General features: G+C 39.0%; 1 protein-coding gene across 5 annotated transcripts in view; it reads left to right on the plus strand.

The window, feature by feature from the left end:
• Positions 1 to 6,672: 6,672 nt before the first annotated feature.
• LOC139937405 (histone-lysine N-methyltransferase 2C-like) overlaps positions 6,673 to 24,212 on the plus strand; it is a 65,102-nt gene continuing 47,562 nt past the window's right edge. For 4 of the 5 annotated variants that reach the window (XM_071932532.1, XM_071932535.1, XM_071932537.1 and 1 more), the window contains exons 1-15: positions 6,673 to 7,231; positions 11,570 to 11,610; positions 12,763 to 12,845; positions 13,253 to 13,507; positions 14,495 to 14,713; positions 15,999 to 16,126; positions 18,235 to 18,344; positions 19,326 to 19,430; positions 19,663 to 19,720; positions 20,099 to 20,279; positions 21,305 to 21,419; positions 21,876 to 22,069; positions 22,540 to 22,648; positions 22,838 to 22,934; positions 23,237 to 23,418. In XM_071932532.1, coding sequence (XP_071788633.1) covers positions 7,225 to 7,231; positions 11,570 to 11,610; positions 12,763 to 12,845; positions 13,253 to 13,507; positions 14,495 to 14,713; positions 15,999 to 16,126; positions 18,235 to 18,344; positions 19,326 to 19,430; positions 19,663 to 19,720; positions 20,099 to 20,279; positions 21,305 to 21,419; positions 21,876 to 22,069; positions 22,540 to 22,648; positions 22,838 to 22,934; positions 23,237 to 23,418 — 1,884 coding nt within the window. In that variant the 5' untranslated portion in view covers positions 6,673 to 7,224. The remainder of the gene's footprint in view (positions 7,232 to 11,569; positions 11,611 to 12,762; positions 12,846 to 13,252; positions 13,508 to 14,494; positions 14,714 to 15,998; positions 16,127 to 18,234; positions 18,345 to 19,325; positions 19,431 to 19,662; positions 19,721 to 20,098; positions 20,280 to 21,304; positions 21,420 to 21,875; positions 22,070 to 22,539; positions 22,649 to 22,837; positions 22,935 to 23,236; positions 23,419 to 24,212) is intronic. The other variant, XM_071932534.1, reaches the window with a different exon arrangement.

Raw genomic sequence — 24,212 nt, forward strand, 5'->3', positions numbered from 1 at the left:
ATGTTGGGCATTACTTTTATACTTATAATGTACTATATTTTAATATCTTCTGCAGCTATATGAAGGAAAATAGGGTTGGTTAACTGACTACGTTGACTTGGACTCGGAAGTGACAGTACTTCCTTTTTAACTAGGCGACTAGCCCTTAATTATTTTGAAACTCAGTGGTTTGTCTTTTGTCGCTAGAGTAGAGGGCCCAATATTATTGACGTCATTGTTTTGTTTTGTATTAGGCCTTTCTATTGTTTACAACCACTATTTACAACACTGGGCACTATTTTGTAAAGGCGGCCTTGTGTATCAACAAATGTTTGGCTCAGGGTCCTTGCCACAAATTTGCCCTTAGTTTTAATTTTAAAAAGCTTGAACTTTTTTATGAAGAATATTTTGTAATTTTTGTTTTGGGTAGCACGTTGATTTATCAGTGATATAATGAATAATTAATTTGATAACACCTGTTTTATTGTTTAAAAAGATAAGTTGTTGTGCTCCTTCCACCTTTTGCCCAAATTGTTGTAAAACATAGCGGCTGTGAAGTCGCGAAAGACAGGTCTTTAATACAGTGTCCTCGTTTCATGAACTATTTAATGTTATTGTACTGTACTCGTTTTTGTTGAACTATTCAATAAAATTTGTACCATAAGCTCTGAGTTTTAGACAGGTTCTGTTGTGTAATTTCCTTTTTTCGAAGATGTCATTACGAATGCCAATTCATTTCAACTCGGCAATAATCACCCTTTAAAGGACATGTTGCTTCGGATCGGACTAGTTGGTCTTTGTAAAAAGCGTTTGTAACCGTTTTTTAATATAAAATACATCTTATAAAAGTAGAATATAATGATCCATACAAATAATATGCTTTAAAATTGCGTGGTTTTTTGTTTACTCTGCGAGCTAACACGGTCGGCCATTTTATGGGAGTCACAAAAGTTGACTTCCATAAAATTAATGGCCGACCGTGTTAGTCTTCTAAGTACTAGGTAAAAGGAAAACCGTGCAATTTCGGGACGTGTTTGTGTGGATCACTGTATTCTACTTTTACAACATCTTCCTACCCATAATGCTTACAACAAACGGTTACAAACTCTTTTCAAAGACCAACTCGACCGTCCCAGGGCAACATGTTCATTTAAGTCGCCCTCAGCAAATATTGTGACCGGGATTCGAACAACAGAAGAGCTTGTATCAACCAGCCAGCTTGACAACGACACGTCAGATCTTCTACCCCTCTATAACCCCGTATTATTCGCAATCTGCTCACCACGTTACCTCATTACTGCATATGTACTACTATAGTACTAGCACAATTTTAAAGGAAACGAATTCAAGCTAAAATTGGTTGCAAAGTACATTAATGAGAACACGCGATCCTTGAAGATTTTGTATCAGTTAACATTTTCGTTGTGCGCAGACATAGACCAACGTTTTAAAACCCTTTTTACAGAAAAACGAATACTTTCTTTACGGTTATGTCCACTTCACTGAAAAAAAAAACCCAGCCATCTTGAAACCCAATCCTTGGTCGAACCTCCAACCACTTACTCTATGCTCCAACGAAAGGGTAAACTTGTGGTAGAATCATAAAAGTATACTGCGTCCACAGATGGTCCAAGTTTAACGAAAATAATTAACGTTTTCCGGCCAGGCTGGGTTGGCTGTGCCTCATACCAGTAAACCCTTTGTCATGGGATGGTAAAAAGGGAACAAGTTTCACGTTTCTTGGTCCCAGAGGGAGTGGGGTAATTTATGGTCAACAGAGCGTGTAATTGTGGTGGTAGAATGATGGTACTTTCTAAACTCGTCGATCACCATAGACTTGATGACAAGTCGTTAGGCGCTGCCTGTTTGATACTAGTCTTGGCCCAAGACTATAGTGCTCGATATTGGATAGTATATTGCGCGCAGTTGTAAATCGCTTAGCGCGCCCTCTATATACGGTATGATTTAATTTACCACATCGAGGCTTGGAGGGCAAGTCTGAACATAATCAATCAATACCGGTTTTAATACTGCTTACGAACACGGGGAATAGTTGCTTGCCAGTGTAGTAGATTTGAAGCTCGCCAGTTAGTTCAACCATACCATAGGGGGCGCGCTTTAGCGATTTACAACTGCGCGCAGTACACTATCCAATATCGAGCATTATAGTCTTGAGCCAACACTAACTTGTTACCAACACACATTCTACCTTTCATGCAACAATCTACGAGCTACGAGTTATATAAATAAACAAAATGCATTTAGATCGTGCATTGTTGCAGAATCACGTTGGTGGAATCTATTCTATTTAATGAGGCGAAGCTGAGTGAACTGGAATAGTCCAGATGTCACCTCTTAATTATAATCTGCAACTTTCAACACATCATCAAAATCCAATAGTTGTATAAATAAGTTTCAACGGGAACACAATTTCAATAGCCACAAGGCTCATGATAAAAAGTGCACCCATAGCTTGTCCCGCGACACCTTTGGTAGTCGATCACAAGAGGGCGACATTGTGCGAAAATTGGGGAAAATAATCATACTTCATGTCAGAGAAATAATCATTCTCACTTGTCAATTGATACCTGGCACCCAATAATTTTCGACAATGGGATCAACATCACACTCTGCACTTGCCAAACCGGTCTATGGTTATAGCGCCCTCTACTGCTGTTTGCATTGTTAAGTATTGAGTCTAGTCTGAGCCATGAATTGGCCAGGCAGCGCTTGTTAATCGGTAAAAATGAGATTTCGATTTTGATCGAGACAACTATATGAAACCTATCCGTTAAAGAACACTTTGTCTTCAAGTCCTGGAAAAGAGAACGAAATAAACATGTAAGCCCATACAGCACAAGTTCGCACAAGTTGCTATAGGGCTGCCTCCATAGAGATCAGTGAATAATTATAACAATGACCATTGTTTCAATAACAATACAAAACATTTGCTTATCGAAGATGCGTCATCCAATGCTTCACTGTTTTAAACCATAAGAGCGCTTTAAACATTGTTTTCTCCATCTTGCACTTTCGGCACTTTGGCTAAATTGACAAAATGAGAGTGAAAGACAACTTACAAAGTATTTTTATTGGAACTTGGGAAGATTTAACTAAGGAAACAACGGCAAACATTGCATGTAAAGTATAGCTTCACATTATGATATCACGAGTGGATATTAGGCGATCCCTCCGCCGCTCTTTCTATTTTAGTCACTTATGTATAGAGCATGAATCACAACTGTACAGTTGGTTGTTCGTCGACTTCAGATTAACAGTTTGATTACCGTCAATAAGCTACGTAGATGTGATCCGTAACAAGTGCTGCGTATCGAAACATAATATCGTCAACTTGTAAATAGCGTCTTTTATGACTGAGAATAATATAGAGTTATGACCTTTTGTACTGACCCAATGATGAATTAAAAATAATGACAACATTCTTGAAGTGAACAAAATATACATATGCATTTAGTTAGTGGGTCGTATTTGAAATACTTGCCCCCTTTTTTTTGAAGGGTGGGCCAAACCGTGCGGCAAGAAGAATGTCCTCGAGATTCTATTCTCCACAAAGTCTTCTGCGAGCTGTGTAAAAACTTCGTCTGGTTGAACAGCGCCCTCTTTTGACCGATTCCTTTAGCCCATGTATACTGCGGAAAGAGGGAGAGGCGGGGGGGGGGGGGGCTTTAGTCACAGGCAGTCATAAACAAACAAGAAACTAGGCCCCGTCAATGAAGCTCAGTCGAGACGGGTGATTGTATTATTTTGTTTCTTACCTCACTTTAGCATTAACGAGAGCCATTAGACGGTTTCCGCGTGCACTTTTCTTGCGTAAACAAAGAGAAACACTGTGGAAATTAAATTACCCGAAGTCTTTTTGTCCTCACTCAAGTTCACTCAAGTTATGATTTGAATTTAAACATTGTGCCGGGCTGTGTGATTTATAATGTCTTAGAGACGAGAAGGGTGTGAAACAACCACTTCGAACTTTTATGACCCTTCCTCCTCATTTTTTAGCTTTCCCCCGTGTGCAGCCCCGTTTTAGACCTTTTTATACCGTTCAGCAGCATTCAATTCAATTCAATTCAATTCAATTCAATTCAATTCAATTCAATTCAATTCAGTTCCAAGAATACATTAATATTTCCATACTCTCATAAAAGAATAACAACAGTTACATGTATTACGGAGTAAAGCAAAACATCTTTAAGTAAGAGTAAACATGAGTATGGGCCGTTTTGGTAAGCATGAGCTTGTAAAAAAACAGCCATACAGACAAGAAAACAAGACACCTAGACAGACAGACAAACAGACAAAATGACAGATGAACATAATTCATGACACAACGAACTCGTAATAAAAGTGACAAGATGGCAGAACAGTTTAAGCTGAACATAAATAAGACAAGTAGTGATACAATTACATAGGATGGGAAGCTAAGATACATAATGGGAGATAGTGTCACGTTTGAAAGCAGACTAAAAGACTCACGGACCGCTTAGATGCGTTCATCTAGGCCTATATTGGCACGAGGACCAACTTCTGCATCCATGCCAAGCCAATCTCCATGGTTGACGACACCAAAATGAATTGATATAGAAGAGTTTGCGGTAACACCATGAAATGACTATCTCTAAATGAGTTGGGGTGATTCTGAAAAGAACCGTTGGTTTAACTCGACGTTTCGTCAGTATCGGATCGTCTTCTGGAGAATTGACGTACGCTTTGCAAATAGATTTTGTCGTTGTTTTTAATTAAATGCATTTTCTGAGTTTTCCTTTCAGATTGTTTGCCCGACACTCGATGAACCCACTGTTATTCCTTCGTAGGCAACGAATTCTGTGACCCCAACCCCTAAAAACGGTGGAGCGAAAAGTCACGAAAAGTATTTGAACCAATTTCTAATTCGATTTCCTGTGTGGGTCTATTTTGACGCGGAGAAGCATGGACCATCGGACAAACTGTAGTTCTTCAGAGTAGCCTCCTCGGGAGATCATCCACATGGGTTGTTCCCAAAATTAGAAATAATGTATTTCAGGCCCTATTTATTATCCTCACTCAGTTAAAAATCACATCTTCTGAAAGACAAACTGCTGCTGCGGGAAGTTTTGCGGCTTTAGATAAAATCCCTCGCCATCAAAGCCGCGACAGTGACGTTGTCACCTAATTAAAACTGAAGGGTCACGGGGAAGATGCATCCTGCAATAATGAAAAACTCGACTCAAAAAGAGAACATAAACACTCTGGTGAAAATTTGGCAATTGGCGCGTTTTAAATTGAGCTGGACCAGCCTGAGGCCTACTACACACCAGACCAATCTACAAATTAATTTGCAGTTTGTGTTTATTTCATAGTTTTGTAATTATAATAGGCCTATGCAACAGATAGCGGCCCACGTATTCTCCCCGACCGTGCCGCCGTAGTGTAGACGAAGCCTAACGAGCACAACTTCAAACTTGTGCACGGGACCGGGAGTAGGTAGGCCTACACCGTAGTTCTATTTCTTTCACCATACCATCAGTCCTGTTATCCCCTGCAAACATCAGTTGTTTAGTACACGTTTTACTTTGACTCACAGCATTACTACTGTTTTCTGAGCAATCCCCGATCCGCCCCCTTTTCCCAACAATCCAAACAAAACGGCAGACAAATCTTATACTACGTCATCGCCACAGAGTTCAATCTACGGCCAAAAAACGGAACCCCAAACCAAAACAAACAAAAACTTCCTAATACAGCCAAATAAAAAATAAACAAATATATAAATACTGAGCCTTTTGTCAACTGTGGACATGGGAACAGGGATGCCTACAGTAGGGCAAACGGCTTATTTTTGCTGCGATTTTTATGAATTTCAGCTGGATGTTGTTTTGTTACTGTTTTTGTGAGATTTTTTCTTGTGCATCTTTCTCCCCCATCTATGATTATTTGATATTTGGAATTTTCATAAAATATTTGTGATTATCTTTTTATAAATCTACATACATTTTTGTTACTACCATCATGGAGGTAGATATGGAGCCTGCCTCCATGTTTATATAAAAATAATCCACGTCCACCTAGGCCTAGCCTACTGATGAACTCTTCCGCTTCGTGCGCTGGGCTTGTTTGGAGCGTTCCCGGTCCCCCAGCAAGGACCTCCGTTTCCTGTGTTCGCTCTGCTAAATCCTAACAACACTCAATTCACCTTCAGATAAAATCAAGAATCATGATAAATGTCTCTGTATGAATATCCACGTCCTTTCAATATTCCAACTGAAGTTTGCTCGCGATAAGATGATTTCAAGGTAGGCCTTGGTTGGACGGCCAATGCAGCGCTATACGCACATCCAATAAGTGCATATAATATTTTGATTTAAAAACCCCGTACGAAAATGCACTCATTGATAAACCTACAAACGACGGGTCGGCATCCTTCATCCTTCGTACGTAGAAATTAGCATAATAAAGAGGTCATTTAATCATTACAAGAAAATCACTCCGCGTTGGTTTCAAATCCCTTTTGTTTCAATTTATGAATTGGTCAAGGGATTTTACTTATTTTGCATTCGTTATTTTGACGATTTGTGTAGCTCCTTTTGTTTTAGGACGGTTTTTATTCTTTAAAACGTAAACAGTTAACGGAGCATAAACCGGCTGGACTACTTTTCGGTTATCAAATTTGTCGAGGTCATTTAGAGTAAAGTGGTTCAAGATGGCGGCTGCTTCAGAATAAACGTATGCAAGGGAAAATTAACAACGCTTTGTTTCAGCGAAAATTCCAGTAATGCCCGTTCAAATTGTGCTGTGGACGAACCGCTGTGTGGTAAATAATGTGCGAGACGAATATTAGGGATATTGAAGGTACAATTTAGGGTGAAAATTGTCCGGTTGTAATCAAATTTTGCAGTTTAGTCCTGGCGAATTATCCGAGGTCGTCAGCGGCGGGTGGGTACGGTGTGTGTGAACAGGATCGGAGGGGAGTTAACGACGCGACAGGAAAAGCATATCGCTATTTTTTGTCGAGTACAGATTTTCACCTTAGTTCGTTTACACCTTTCCAGGTTTAACGATTATTTCATTTCATGAAATTTCGATTGTGTGAGCTCCGTCGACGTCTTCAATGCCCAGCAGGGAAGGAAAACGGATTTTAAAACCGGAGACAAGAAGTTGTTTGTAAAAACAAAACGTCCCATATTTTTACACCAGAATGTGTACAATGAGGTCAGTGTTCCATCTGTAGCCGTCCTCATTTAGACGGCAGAGATGTCAGGTAAGGAAATATCATATAAATTAGTCTTTGTCTAATGTTTATGTGTATTTCAAATGGATTTAATTATAAATAGAAATGTGATTTCCATAAAAACCAGTCCAACTCCAAGCAACCAAAATAGGCCAGGTTAAGTTTTAAATATTGTGGCCGGGCTAGCTGTGTGTGTGTGTAGGCTCAGGCTGGTTTGCTTAGATTAATGGTTGTGCAATTTTTATTAGTATCTGCAGCATAAACATGAACATAATTTCGTTTGTCAATATTTTTTTGAGCGAGAAAGGCAAGTTATTTTACAGCTCAAACAATATTTTGTGCTGTAAAATTACTATGGCATATTGTGATGGGGTGAAACGAAGACTCAATTGTTTGATCATGAACCTTCAAATTGCGGAGAATCGTTATATTGTTTTTGTGATTATTGTAACTCTTGATCTATCTGAAAGCTGAATCTACTACGACCGGAAGGTTACAACAAACCTCAAACTTATTATAATTTACAATAACATTTGGTACACTTTGTTGTCATTTTTTATTTTTTTCCCCAAACATTTTGAATGTCTGGTCCTGGACCTGGAGAAAACAACAATTTTCCTGAAAATAATGTTCTGTTGTCTTGTCGAACTACATGCTTGATTGTAAGACTTGGGTTTAAAGGGACAAACCGCCACTTTATTATTGCAGCTTACATCAAGAATTCCTTCCACACATAAAATACACATAGTATACAAAGAGTGACCTCTTGAACAAAGCATAATTTCAAGGTCAGCTGGTGTTGAATGTTACAAAATATCTCTGTACCTCTTCAAGTCGAGGATTTCAGTCTGCATCCTTCGTTCGTGTATGTAGCAAAGCAATGAAAGTCGGCCCTGTTCATTTTAAAACGGATTAAAATGATACACGGGGTAATAAAATTTGATTGCAACATTTCTGCCATGTAATGTATGCTGATTGCCCTCGGACTAGACTAGGTCAAAGTGAAATGTAAACTTGGGGTCATCGGACTCATGTTTGTCAGGTTTTTTATAATTGCGATTTTTGCGAGATGTGATCTTCTAATCAAAAGGGGATGTGTATTTTAGCTTGATTGTATCCAAACTCCTAGATTACCATTTATAGCGATGGTTAGAAGTTAATTTGTTGTTCAGATAAGAGAAATTTTTCTCTCTACGACAAAGATAAATCTATTTCAGATTTCCAGGATTGTTCAGTTTATGCACAATCACGAGCCTCAGTTCAATGTTTTTCACTGATATTGAAAAGCAAAGCATGAAATTATCAACTTGTGTTCATAAACAATACTTTTTATTCTTTGGTATTGTACTCAGAACACTTGTGAATGAGAGGAGTTGTAACACGATTAAAAAAGTACAACATTGGGCCATGTACAGTGAAGGGTTGCGTGCCATTCCTCAATCAGGCAGGCCTCATATTTGAATATTGTGACCTGTAAACTACATGTGCGCTGTAACTACTGAACCCAGTTTTGCATCCTATGTTAATATATTCAATAAGATCAAATGATTCCCCCAAATATTTAAATACTCTTCAAAGATCCCAGGAACACGTTGCCTTGTTGGAGTTGGTCTATTAAAAGCGTTTGAAACCGTTTGTTATGAAGTGCATATGGTTGGAAAGATGTTTTAAAAGTAGAATATAATGATTCACACAAGTATCACTCGAAATTGCACAGTTTTCATTTTACCCCGTCGACTAACACAGTCAGCCATTTATGGGAGTCAAAAATTTGACTCCCATAAATGGCCGACCGTGTTAGTCGACGAGGTAAAATGAAAACCACGCTATTTCGAGGGCATATTTGTGTAGATCATTGTATTCTACTTTTACAATATCTTTCTTACCATATCTATTTTATAATAAACGGTTAGAGAATGCTTTTCAAAGACAAGGCAATGTGTTTTTCCCCAGTCTCTGTTGACCAGTTATTGTTGATAAGATAAGATATTGTTATTCAAAATCCATTGATCAAGTTCATTGAGGTAGGTTTGTACTGGAATTTCAATTGTGCAAATAGCACAGTCCACCTTTTGCTAAGTTTAAAAATATAATATTTAATTTCATTCAAACTGTACCTTTCTGTATAATTTGTGGTCAGGGCAAAAGATATTTTGGAACTAAATCTGTTTAACAATATACATGTACGTACAATGTCTGTAAGCTTGTGGTTATTGCGATGAAGGTTAAATGAAGTTAGTGAATGGCTCAAATTGAACATGGCTTTGCGAGCCGACACTAGGAAAAAATAGTAATACAATACTCTCCTGTTCGCAAATATCAAAATGAGAATGTAGTATTTCCGAGGCATCTGATGATAACTTAATCACATTCTAATTTCAGATTACTCCCTTTATGTGATAACAATGCTGGACAGAAACAAGCAGGTCCACCTCACACAGACTCGCACGTAACTGTGCATTTGATAGTAATGCTATTGTCTTGGAGACTATGGCAGGCAACCCATAAAATGAGAATGACGTCTTGACGTGCTTTTGATTGAACCCCTTGTGTTCTGATTTCAATGAGCTTTTTATCTTTTGTGTTCCTCAGGGTACGTGCACAATGTCACAATGAAAAGTGGGTCTTCTTACATATTTTGCATCAGGGGTATAATGCATATTGTCACCGATTTTCTTGAACCGACGAATGTGTCACAGTAAAAAAACTAAGAAAATTATTTTGTACAAATTCTTGACATGAACAGTAGTGTTAACATTTTCACTAATTATCATAGACCGATGAATCACTAGATTCGCCATTGTGCATTTTCACAAAGTGGTGAATGAAGATTTTTCACATTATCCATTGGATAACGCTGCAATGACTTATGTTTTTTAATGAACCAACGAATCTGTTGACCTGTTTAAGTTAAGCAGTTTCACGAAATTGGCAAATCTCAATGCATTGGTTTGTGTACATTTCATTAAACGTTGTACATGTGAGTGGGTCATGTGTACATTTAGTGAATGAATGTCACCACAAGTGACTATCTAACAGTTGTGTGATTCAACCACAGAACACGTTGCAGGCATTGATGCTTGGTATGTGTTCATACATTTAAATGTACTGTATTGTGTTTCATGTACATGAATATACAATGTATAAGTACGCTCAAATTGAATTCATGTGTGTGTGAGCTGTACCCAATTATTGAATGTATCGTTCGCACCGGTTCATTTTAGGTTTGACCACAACAGTTCATTATGCAGAGACATGGCGAATAGTTATTGGTAATGTTTCTAATAATATTATAATCTCATTTGAATAGATCGGCATTTCAAATTGTTCTTCTAAGAGGATGTATTAAATGTTTACAATATTAATTTTGCTGTGCGCTATTTACCCTGGAATAACAATTTCAAACCAGTTTGCGGTAAATTCCTGAGAATTTACTTTAAATGATGAAATCAGTTTGGGGCGCTACATGTATGAACAAATGTAGAAGACCCCTAATAACAACCAGGCTTAACACTAGAGAAAATGTGCCAGTGCATTATCTTTTTTGCTCGTATTCAACATTTCAGTGGACAGTGAAATGAACCTCATCTAACAGTCTTTTATGTTTTAATATCAATTTTAATAAATCCAAAAGGACCTTCACTAAAAAGAAAAAGATGAATAGAGCGGGACTTGAATCCTGAGGAGCTCCCTGGCTTATCGCACCAGCAGTGTATAGAAATATTGTATTTTATGCTAATTTCACAAGCACACTAGCACATTCTGCTTTGTGTTTCCGGCCTTGGTTTTGTTTATTTCCCCATCAGGCCAATCATGTGCACTTAAGCATAATTAGTTTTAATAGCTCATTACTGAGACAGAGGACAATGCCTCATATTTCACAAATGCACTTGAGGTCACGACCCCCTTTGTCTCTGTCTTGACCTTTGTGCGTCTTAGAAGTAATATTGGAAAAATCAGTTTTGGGAAGAAAATTTTACCTAATCTGGGTAAAACTTAACCTTGCTGGTCATAACTTCAGGCTATGTAGATGTTGATCTGTGTAGTCATGACAATTTTTGGCCCGCATAGTAACAAATAATGGGAAATCTGTATGTCATTAACATAAGTTGGAAGCAGGCTTAAAGAGGTTTCCATTGCTTGAGATGTTCGAGGCATACAGGACGAAAGGAGTTTTCAAAGTAAATAAAAAGAAGTTCTACTTGGGGGCCGTCTATTTTCTTGAAAACTTGGGGGTGGTCTATTTTCTTGACAAAATGAATGCAATTATGATCATTGATTTTATGTATGTTTACTTGGCATACAGGCTACCAACTCCATTTGTGTTATTTCCCTTTAATTACAGTTTGTTTATGTGATTTTGTACAGGTCGCAAGAAGAAATTCCCCCGATTTAAAGGCGAGGCAGAGGTATGTGTTAAAGTCAATTTGTTTCTTAAAAGGACTTATGAAGTGTTTTAGTCCCAGTTATGACAGAATAAACACCAAGGTTTCCCAATGCAAGTTTGAAATCAGTCCGATATGAAGTAATACTCTATTCTTGTTTAAAAACAGTTCTTCCTAAAGGGAATAACATTGCAAATTTAATTTTTAACAAAACAAATGCGCTGTATTTTATATAAACATTATTTTCTAGTGGATGAAGTTGGTCTAAAAGTAGTATTCGCTGTACAGTCGTCAAACACAAACAAGTACTATTAAAAGTCAAATATTATAAGGCAGAGCAAAGAATTATGGTTATGTTCTGGACTTCCTCCCCCATCCCACCATTTTGTCACCATTCATAATTTGCTGGTTTAATTTTTTTTTTTTTTTTTTGTATGCAAATTTCACAAAAACTATTTAAAGACTGCATGTGATCATTTACAAGCATACAAAGAACAAATTTAAATGTACAAAAACCTGAATGACATTGGCACAAACAACATTTAGGTAAACCCTTTCCCCACCTGATAAATCCCACCTGATAAAACAAAAAACACCCCAAATTATTAAAACAAGATTGGAACTTGATAATTTCCTACCCCCTTTTAATCCACCCCCCTTCCTTCCAACCTGATTGAAACCCTTCTGAACGGCGTAAACAACCCTTCTCGTCTTATTCATGAGTTTGCCATTACATGTAGGTCCTTTATTCTCTGACACAATCAGAGGTGTACATAATGTGTGTGCTTGCATTCTTTAATACTAATTCCACTGTTTTGTTGTGGTTTTCTTTTCTTTAATTCGCGGAATCGCGGTGCCACAATTGTTTTTAGATGTCATTGAGTTTCAGGAGAAGGTTGCAATTGGGTACATTGTACGTGTACATCCGAGTATTTGTTGTTAAGTATGCCTGGATGTCGTTTGTGCTTTTCATTTCAATTCTTATTCTGTATTGGTTTTTTTTGTGAGGGCTTGAGGCATAGTAGACAGCAGATCATGGTTGATAATTTTTCCCCACTTTTGTTTACTGTATCTAGAGCGGAAAACCCCCCTAAACAACTGCATGTAAAATTTTGTGAAATATTGATCAGAAATCTTCCAACAGTTTCAATAATTATTTGATTTTCACCCCCACAGTATGCCATAGATGAAGGGACAATGCGTCGAGGCCGAGGACGACCCAGAAAAGATGGACACTCGCCTGTACCCAGGAGACGAAGGTATTTATTTAAAATTACGTTTTTGTGTCCTAACAACATCACTGATCCTGCTATATAGTTTTAAAACATGTGGATGGTTTGGCAGACTGTTGTCACTCCAATGCAGAACTTAAATCTATCACCACACTCTGTTAATAATTTTTTTGAACTAGAAAAATTTCATAGAAACTGGAACTACATGTTACTTATACTGTAATTACAGGTAATATCTGCTGTACGCGCAAATGCCTTGTTATTCATTCACTTCAGTGTATGACATGAAAAGCTCTCAAAGGCTGATCTGTTTCACTTCTGGTTTTTTTGTGCTGATAGGAAGATAATGGGATATTTAATCCAACTGTTACCTGTTTCTGAAAAAAAGAAAAAAGTTTGAATTTAATTTTTAATTTGTGTTTTTTATCCCTTAGACCTATTGGTGACGACGATGATGACAGCAGCAGCGTAACCATGGATTCCTCCTCCTCCCCGGCCCCAGACACCATCCCGGTCCTGCATCTCAAGGCGACAGAGGGCGCCCCGGGCGAGTTTGACAACCAGACGGCGTCGTGCGGCTCGACGGACGGCATGGACTTGGATCAGCTGGACTCCAGCTACGAGAGGATGATGACAGACGCGGATCTAGCCCTGAATCAGCCCGAGAACGAACCTCATCCACAGGCCAGGTCAGTCGAGCTTGAAGACCCTGGTGTCATTAAACACCTTGCAAACCAGCTTTAATTTCTGAAAGCCTGGATTAGCACAAAAACTTGATAAGCACAGAAGAATCTTGCTTTTTAACAGAAACTGGTCTCCAGCCAAAATTCCATAAAATTTACATTGTTGAAACTGGTGCCCCGCTAATATTTTGCTTAGCAAAGAAATTTGCTGAGTAGTATTTTCTGCTAAGCAGCTTTATGAAACTTTGCCCAGTGCAGTTATATTCTAACCACCAGTGCAGAACTCCTGCACTAGCTGTGTTAGCGAAGAATGCCTTGTATTGTGGACTTGCTCAAGCAGAAAATCCCTGCTAACATAAGCGTAAATTTCTTTGCTTACAGTAAGCTGCGCTAGCCATGAAAAATGGCCCCAGTGTGTTCTGATTAGGTTTGTACCTGGCACAATCTTTTTGAGTTTGCCATTAGGCTCACTGTTCTGTGAAACTCAAACAGGATTTGAACCTTTGACTCGCTCACAGAAAAAGGCAGACATCTAAATTTGAAATCTTGTCAGATGTGAGATTAGTATTCCTCACCAGGACACCCCCATCCTGCCAGGCCTTTTTTTTCATTTTAAACTTAAATTAAACAGTCACGTACCCATGGTCATATTTGTTTTCTAAAATGGGGCAAACCTAAAGAACTGTGCCATGTGCAACTTTGCAAAGTTTCATGCACATTATGTGGAAGAGCTTTTCGAGAATGCAATGAAAATTAGTTTTTGTGTTGTAACAAATCACAAACTAATTAATTTTTTTTATGAAGTACTTTAACCAAGGACATAGCATTTCAGTTCTGTGTCACCTCTCTCATGCACTATGGCATCATTATTATTACTTTTCATGCCAGGAACGTTTTCGAAAAATGATTTCTCCCTATAATTATTTGGCTTGTCCTGCAATTGATTTGTACACTTTTGAAAAATATCTGTTTTCTTTGTTTAACTTACTATAGTCAAGGCATGCTGTGCTCGCTATGCTGCTGCGGAGAGAAAAGCCTCCTGGGCCAGGGTGACCTTCTCAGATTTGACCCCACCCCAGGGTTCAACCCTTTCAGGAAAACGCAACCACGTCAACGGAAAATGGCCGAGGAAGACGCCCCCTACAACCCAAACGACAGAAGTCCGAAGCATCTAACATGGAGGAGGGCAAGAGGACCGTCCAAAATGCAAAAGTGAGGATTTGCGTTTTTAAAAATTGTTGCTACAATGTCATTATGTTTTAATGGCACTGACAGGGCTCCAAAACATCACTTGACCGAGGCCTGTGATTTTTTGTGTTGGTCCAGTAAACTCACTATATACAGACAGGGCCAGAGGTCTTTTGTTTTTCAATAAAATATTTACATCTCACTGTGTAGTCTTAATAAAAAATGTTCAAATTGTGAGGCTGGTGTTAAAGGCAGTGGACACTATTGGTAATTGTCAAAGACTAGCCTTCACAGTTGGTGTATCTCAACATATGCATAAAATAACTAACCTGTGAAAATTTGAGCTCAATCGGTCATCAAAGTTGCGAGATAATAATGAAAGAAGAAAACACCCTTGTCACACGAAGTTGTATGCGTTTCTGAGGTCTCGAAATCAAATTCGTGGAAAATTACTTCTTTCTCGAAAACTATGGCACTTCAGAGGGAGCCGTTTCTCACAATGTGTTATACCATCAGCCTCTCCCAATTACTCGTCACCAAGAAAGGTTTTATGCTAATAATTATTTCGATTAATTACCAATAGTTCACAATGTGTTATACCATCAACCTCTCCTTATTGCTCGTCACCAAGAAAGGTTTTATGCTAATAATTATTTTGAGTAATTACCAATAGTGTCCACTGCCTTTAAACCTCTTGAATTGTAATATCTGGGAGTTTGCAGGTCTAGATCTCCCTTACTGCAAGATGCATGCAGGTCCCATAAACCCTTAACGTGTTAAAGGCAATGGACACTATTGGTAATTACTCAAAATAATTATTGGCATAAAACCTTACTTGGTAACGAGTAATGGGGAGAGTTTGATAGTACAAAACATTGTGAGAAATGGCTCCCTCTGAAGTAACTGTAGTTTTCGAGATAGAAATAATTTTCCACGAATTTGATTTCGAGACCTCAGATTTAAAATTTGAGGTCTCGAAATCAAGCATCTGAAAGCACACAACTTTGTGTGACAAGGGTGTTTTTTCTTTCATTATTATCTCGCAACTTCGACGACCGATTGAGCTCAAATTTTCACAGGTTTATTATGTTATGAATATGTTGAGATAGACCAAGTGAGAAGACTGATCTTTGACAGTTGCCAATAGTGTCCATTGTCTTTAACTGGAATGAAAAAAACTGTGGTCCCCACACCCTCGCTCATGATGTCTGTTTTGTTATCTTGTTCTATTTCCGAAGAGGTTTTCTATTTTATTTTAAACTTGAAGTCATTCTTTAATTGATAACCTCCTCTATCTTTACCCCCTTAGGGAGAAGAGCAAATCACCTCGTAGAATACCCCCAGATAACCTGGAATCGGGCTCCCCAGGGGTCGATGAACTCGGCATGGTCGGCCACCAAGATGAACCTGATGTCCACGTCACCTTTGAACTTTCAGGTGATGATTTTCTCACTTTTGTTTGTTGTTGAAACCTTTTTGAAACCTTTGAACATCATAACGGAGATGATAAATTGTTATGCTTAATTTTCCATTGTTATGAAATCCTGTGTAGCAATTGCGAAGACAATCCCCCAGTAGTGCTGAGATTATAGCTTGGTTCATACTTCCGAATGGGATACAAGTTTTGACGCCACTAATTAATAACAATAACAAATTCTTGTATAGCGCATTTCACAATAATCCGTATCAATGCCCTTTACATTAATCAGTCCCCTGGTCATTGGGCCAATAACCTCCCTTTAATCTTTCTCGGCTCCCAATGGGGAGTATACAGTCCCGGGCTGCCGTGGCAGCAAATAAAAATAAAATAATTTGCAACATTTGAAATGTGTTCAACTTCTGTGAAACATTCGTTGCAAAAATAACTATGTGATGTAAATCTTGCCTCGCATTCACAGGAAGTATAAACCGGGCTTAAGACATGGATGACAGATTAGTACAAAACATGTCGTCAGAATGTTCCTTTTGGTTCTTGTGATGATTTCAAGGGGCAAGGCAGGAAATCAGTGTTGATTTTAAAATGATCTTACTCAGGGTGACTGGGCGGGTCTTTAAAAGTAGCTTTTTTTCCATGTTATCTTCGAAATGATACAACACCCTGAAGCCCGATTCATACTTCCTGCGAATGTGATACGAAGTTCGGCGTCACAGGGCTGTTTTCACAGTGAATGTTTCGCAGGAGCTCAGCACAAGTCGACTGATGTGAATTATTCGTTGCATATTTGTGTTGTCAAAATCTGGATCACATTCGCTGGAAGTACATATGAAACGGGCTTTATGCTCTGAATGTTCTTGATTCACATTGCGCTCTCTCAACACTCTGTATAGAGTGCCAATGAAATAATTAAATCATTTCCTTTGAGCTACGTTGCACCTTTTACCCTCCCAATTGAGGTTTGTAGGTCATACGCTTCAATTTCTGTTTACAAAAATTCCCCCCCAGCAAGGAGGAAACTAAACCGCTAGCCTGCATGATTAAAACACCGAGGCAACAACTCTTTTGGTTGAATGTTTAGCCAAGGGCCGAGAGAGCCCAAGCGACCAAGATCACAAGCCACAATCAGTATACTCATCAACTATAACAGGCTGATGACCACACTAAAAAAAACCTCACAAACCACAAGTCCTCTAGTTGGTAGGAAGACTTGACTCACAAACCCCAAGGCCACTGGTTCATTTCCTGTTGTGGTAAAAAAGAAAGGGCGGGCATGCATCATTATGTTTGTCAAGAGCGGGATTCATCACTTAAAGATAAATTTCCATTTCTTTGTTATCTGGGATCTGGAATACTTTCGTCCTGGTTTTCAAGATTAAAAGATTATAAAAAGACTTTGACAAAATGGGATTACGGTCTTTGCACAAATTATTATGCTTGAGTGCTTGGGTGTTTTGAGTCAATTAAAGAACGTCAAACTCTGTTTTTTCTGCTCTCCATCCAGGCTTCTGATGGTTGATACCCAAGCCTACATCCATATGGACTGTAAAGGGGGTAACCCTGTTTCAGCCCCAAGAGTAGGTGGCCATGGCCCCTGGAAAAATAGTTTATTGTAGCCCACACAGTGAAGTCGTCTTCAGGCGCTGGTATCTGGCGACTTGCATAAAAAAAATTGGGAAAAAAATGTAATTGAAAAAATAACAAAACAATTTTTGTGTAAAGCTGAGGGTATCAGTGGAGAGTACTAGCGAAGGGTACCAGCGGAGGTTACCAGTAGTGACTACCTCTAGTGCCATAGCACCTTGTTAACCATTGCATGGTGCTAAAAAAAAGGAATAGGTCTCATTATTCCAAATGTAGTCCAACGTAGTCCTACATACCTTGCAAGAAAATACTGAATGTTGACCTTGCAAGAAAATGATGAGTTTTGAAGCGCCTAGAGCGTCACTGAGTGACAGATATGAGCGCTATATAAATAGCTAACCCCTAATAGTATTACCAGCGGAGGGTACCAGCAGAGGTTGTAAACCTTCAATCGTGATGATTTCCTTCCTCCACTTGACCATGAATCTAGAAGATTGACAAGGTCTTCTTTTTTTCCCTCGTTCAGGTCACACTACAGCTCATCATTGCTGCGCTGCATGGTCGGACGGAGTCTGTCAGAATGAGAACTTCCAACTTCTCAATGTGGACAAAGCGGTCTTTGCTGGAACCAATCAGGTAAGCTTGTTGGACCATGATCTGACAGTGTGTGTTTTAAACACACACTGTTACCCAGTTTCTTCAAAAAACTTTTGTTTAAATTGCTGGTAGTTTACCACCAGATACCACCTGAAAACATGGAATTTGGCTTAATTTCATAAAGCTGTCTACTGGTGAGCAAATATTGTGCGCTTATACCCGAGAAGGAAACTATTTTATGAGCATTTTTGTTATAGTGCATATGGTTGATTACAATGGGTTTCCAATGTTGCATCACCCATCTGTACAACAACTGCAAGCAAGTAAGCTTTAAAGGAGTTCCGGTCGGCTGTACCGGGATGCATTGGTGTGAATTTTGGGGGAACTGGAGAAGGAAGTTGGTGATTGATTAGAGGCTCACCCAGATGAGCACACTCGGGTCCATCTGGGGAAGCTAATCAAATGCATCAAATGCACCCAGTGCGATTTTCAAGGGCTTGATGGCAGTGTCTTGCTATAAAGAATGCACTCTTGCCCCATATTTAAAGGATTCGGGTACTTTTTTAAAATTTCCACAGATTTGCATTAAACTTACAGGGTTTGAAGATAATGATAGTGGAAAGCTTCCCTTCAAATATTACTAACTAAGGTTGTGTAGTTTTTGAGAAATTAGTAAAACACGTCACAAAATAATTTTGGTCTCATGAGACCAAAATTATGTTAGCATGTAAAATCCCCTTAACAAGTTATGATATTACACCAAAACCATAGCATAACTGGTTAACACGTTTTTACATGCTAAAACTGAGACGAAAATTATTACTTTTACTCATTTCTCAAAAACTACTGCACCTCAGTAAGTAAAATTTCAAGGGAAGTTTCTACTATCATAATCTTCTAACTGTGTAAGTTTAATGTAAATCTGTGGACATTGTGTTTTTTGTTAGGAAAAAGTACATAGACCCTTTAAGTGGAAGTAGAGATGTATAACCAGTACAATTTGTCATCTTATTTATACAGCGCTGTACTTACTGCCGACGGTTCGGGGCTACCATCTTCTGCATGGAGACAGGCTGTAAAAGGGTCTACCACTATCCGTGTGCTGCGAGCAGTGGTTCATTCCAGGTATGTTACAACATCATGCATCCTCTGAATAATGGTAAATTCTTTCTCAGAAAAGGGCTGTGTTAGCTTTTCCGCATGAGATCGTACTTCCCTAGTAAGATCAACTCTACGAATTGAAATTTTAAATAGACCACACTAAATCAGATAAATCAGAGTAGATTAAATTTAACAGAATTATGTTATGAATAGTTTTTCTTAAAAAAGTATCAATTTATCCTTTATCTATTTTCAGGGAATTAAATCACTGGCCCTGCTCTGTCCTGAGCATCTAGACCTCTGTGAAGATAAAGGTAAGAATTTCCTGACTTGTGCAACTCATAATCATAGACATTAAACCAATGTTTGTATAAAGCCCGGTTCATACTTCCTGCGAATGCGATGCAAATTTGAGTGAATTTGACGTCACAACCTTCCTTTCGCAGCGATATTCGCAAGTGAGTTGAGCAGACTTGAACTGCTGCAAAATATTTGTTGCGAATTTGTGACGTCAACTTTCGCTTCGCCTGCGCACTCGCAGGAAGTATAAACTGGGCTTAATAGAGATTGGCTGTTACCACCTTGGCGTTTATATCCCCTTGTAGGATGTTGCGGAATTCCCTTGATAGAAAAACCGTTAAGAAAGTGATTTTTCATGTTGATAATTACCAATACTGTACTTTAATCTGTAGTTGACGAGGACGAGCTGGAGTGTGTCATCTGTGAAGCCCCAGGTACCCTTCAGGACCAGCTGTTCTGCACAAGCTGTGGTCAGCACTACCATAGTACCTGCTTAGATCCTCCAGTTGTCGTTACTCCTGGGGTGCGAGCTGGCTGGCAGTGTCCCAATTGTAAAATATGCCAAACATGCAGGTGAGCAGAAATAATCAGAAAATATCTCAGGCCTTGAATTTTGTTTGTGAGGGGCACAGAAATTTCCTCTTCTATGGGGCACTTTCATGGAACTTTGGAACTTTGCAAAGGTATTGGAACTTTGCAAAGGGCACCACAGCAAAAGCACAGGGCACCATGGCAATTGCTGTGGTTGCCGTGGGTTAATTCGAGACCTGATATCCAGGGCCTTTTCCAAACCTCGGCTTTGGCTCTGGCTCTGGCTGAGGCTCAGGCTCCATCATCAAATTAGTGTACATTTTGCCTGGTGTTTCCAATATCAAATGAAGCCGGGAGACAGAGCCCATGACAAGGTTTGAAAAGAGCACCCTAGAACCAAGATCCAACTTCATAGAGCTGCTTAAGCTCAAGAAAATAACCGGGCACAACAAAATTATGCTGAACAGAATAAGGTTACCAGCCAAAATTCCACGTCACATTTGATTTAAACTGTATTTACTTGGTTAATTGCAAAGAGAATACTTTCAAATACACCATCTGTGACTGGTATCCTGCTGATTGTTTTCTTAGCAAAAAAAAAGTAACATTTTCTCCTTAAAGGCAGTGGACACTATTGGTAATAATTACTCAAAATAATTATCATCACAAAACCTTTCTTTATTACCAGTAATGGGGTGAGGTTGATAGTATAAAACGTTGTGAGAAACAGCTCCCTCTGAAGTGCCATAGTTTTCGAGAAAGAAGTAATTTTCCACGAATTTGATTTCGAGACCTCAAGTTTAGAACTTGAGGTCTCGAAATCAAGCATCAGAAAGCACACAACTTCGTTTGACAAGGGTGTTTTTTTCTTTCATTATTATCTTGCAACTTCTACAACCGATTGAGCTCAAATTTTCACAGGTTTGTTATTTTATGCATATGTTGAGATACACCAAGTGAGAAGACTGGTCTTTGACAATTACCAATAGTGTCCACTGTCTTTAAGCATAATGAGATTAAGAATTTGGAACTCATCTTTGTTGTTGTTTTTCTCTGTGTTTAAACAGACAACCGGGTGATGATAATAAGATGCTGGTGTGTGATACATGCGACAAGGGGTACCATACCTTCTGTCTACGCCCTGCTATGACTACAATCCCTAAACACGGCTGGAAATGCAAGGTAGGGCACGCTTCCTTCCAAGGAACTATGACAAGATTGAACGAGGGGGCTCTATGGTCAAATTCAGTTTTGTGATTGTTCATTTTCCAATAGATTGATTCCCTTGGAAAATGGCAAAGTTTCAAGTCTCCAGTTTCATAAGAAGGATTTGAACTTTTGCATGGTGGGAGTTCAACCAGGTTAGGTTTGTGGTAGCACCATGTGCAAATCTGAGTACTTTTGGTTCTGAGAAGAACCGGTGGTCAACAACTCAACGTTTCGATTAATGCTCTGATCGTCTTCAAGAGAAGAATTGGAGCATACAGATCTAAATGTTGAGTTTTCAAACACTGGTTCTTCTCAGAACATGAATGTACAAATGTGACCTCTTCAATCGTGGTGGAATTAATTATATTGGTCATTAGCAAAATTACCTTATACAAAATGTGGTTTTATTTTTTTCTTATCTCTTCCCAGAACTGTCGTGTTTGTGGTGACTGTGGCGCTCGCACTCCTGGCAGTGGTCCCAGCTCACGGTGGCATCATAACTACACAGTGTGTGACTCATGTTACCAGCAGCGTAACAAAGGCTACTTCTGCCCGATATGCGGCAAGGCGTATCGGCATCACACCACACACAAAGTCATGGTGCAGTGTGATCTATGTAAAAGGTAAGAGACTGCTGCCGACATCAAGATGAGGTTGTGGCTGTTATGTCGTTTTTTCTGTTTTTGTATATTTATTTTTAGATATAAGTGGCGGTTTTTTTTTTGAAGAGAGATGGCCTTAACATATACAAGGCCACCAATTGCCCCTTCAAGCTGAGGGCTACACAAAACTGATTTAGGCTGTCGACCCAAGTCAACTGCCAACGGGCACGCTGCCTCCTACTCTTGGGGCTGGAACAAAACAAGGTTACCCCCTTGTGTCCAAACCTGTAGAAAAATAGTAAGCTTTTTTGCAAGGCCAAAACCAAAATGTTCTTAATTTCCAATGCAATAGTTCAGTCACTACAACAGCACGACATACATGTACTTGTTCAAAAATAAGGTATAATTGGTTTTTGAAATAATTGTGAAAAAATTCATGATTTATTTTGATGTTGCGTATGTAATCTGGAGTTGTTTTTCTTGACTCGCAGGTATATACACGCAGATTGTGATAACAGTGACGTGGTGACAAATTATCAGCAGATGAGAGCTGCAGGTCAGCGCTGTAGTTATGAATGCCGAGACTGCAGACAGAGACAGGTTAGCAATGGTTTTATCGTTTACCTTTTCTTCTTTATCAACAATTTGTGTTGACCCTCTTTTTATACTCTCTTCAAAAGCCCCATACCACAGGTTTGAGCGATTACAGGTTTGCCATTAATTGTAAGAGTGATTACCACACGTATACCTTCCTGTTAAAGTCTGTTCTTTTATTTTTCTCATCAACAGTCCAACCTGGAGATCGGTTCCAGATTCTCAGAGACAAGATCAAGTTCCACGACGCTATACAGCGATTCAAGCTGTACGGAAGCTGGAGATAAAGAGAGTAAGATACAGTTGATTCGGGTCGAAAGCCCAAATCATTTAAAATTAGCCCTCACCTTGAAGTGGCCAACCATGGCCATGTGATGCTAGGCAATCGTTAAAGAAAAATCATAAAAAATCTTGGTTGATTTGTTTTAAAGTTAAGAATAGAAGCCTTGTCTTCCTGAAGCAAAGCCTGTACTAAAAATGGCAGTCTCTCGGTGGTTTGTCTTATCTAATCATTAAGATTAAAATGTTCTCTTTCCAGTCTGCCTCTCTTCATCCCTTGTCAAACACTAAACATTCCAATTGGCATCTTTACAGCAACATTCACACCAAGGAGAAGTCCAGCCACCGCAAGATCGTCACCTCGCCACAGCATCGTGATGGATGACCCCCTGGCGCTATCTCACGACTCCATAGCCAGCGTGTCCACACAGAATGAGGACAGCCTCAGCAGTATGGACACTGACTTTATGGGAGGGGACGAACCCAAGAGAACGGAGGTATGAGATGTCATAAAGTCAGGGATAAGAAATTCAGACTCTTTATTTGAATACAGACTCTTTGTGCCCTGTGGAGAAAATCAGCCATTGCATTTCCCACAATAAATAAATCCATGGCCCAATTTTATAGAGCTGCTTAAAGGCAGTGGACACGTTTGGTAATTGTCAAAGACTAGCATTCTCACTTGGTGTATCTCATCATATGCATAAAATTACAAACCTGTGAAAATTTGAGCTCAATCGGTCATCGAAGTTGCGAGATAATACTGAAAGAAAAGTAACCCTTGTCACACGAAGTTGTGTGCGTTTAGATGGTTGATTTCGAGACCTCAAGTTCTAAATCTGAGGTCTTGAAATAAAATTTGTGGAAAATTACTTCTTTCTCGAAAACTATTGCACTTCAGAGGGAGCCGTTTCTCACAATGTTTTATACCATCAACCTCTCCCCATTACTCGTCACCAAGAAAGGTTTTATGCCAATAATTATTTTGAGTAATTACCAATAGTGTCCACTGCCTTTAAAGGCACTGGACACGTTTGGTAATTGTCAAAGACTAGCATTCTCACTTGGTGTATCACAACATTTGCATAAAATAACAAACCTGTGAAAACTTGGCGGTTCAATTTGTCATCAAATTTGCAAGAGAATGATGAAAGAAAATACACCCTTGTTTCATTACTTTGTGTGCTTTCAGATGCATAATAAATGGCTTCAGCTGAAGTCTTTTATTATTTGAGTGAGAATTTACCTCTTTCTCGAAAACTATGTAACTTCAGAGGAAGTCATTTCTTGC

Source organism: Asterias amurensis, chromosome 5 (assembly GCF_032118995.1).
Source record: "Asterias amurensis chromosome 5, ASM3211899v1".
Taxonomy (NCBI): Eukaryota; Metazoa; Echinodermata; class Asteroidea; order Forcipulatida; family Asteriidae; genus Asterias; species Asterias amurensis.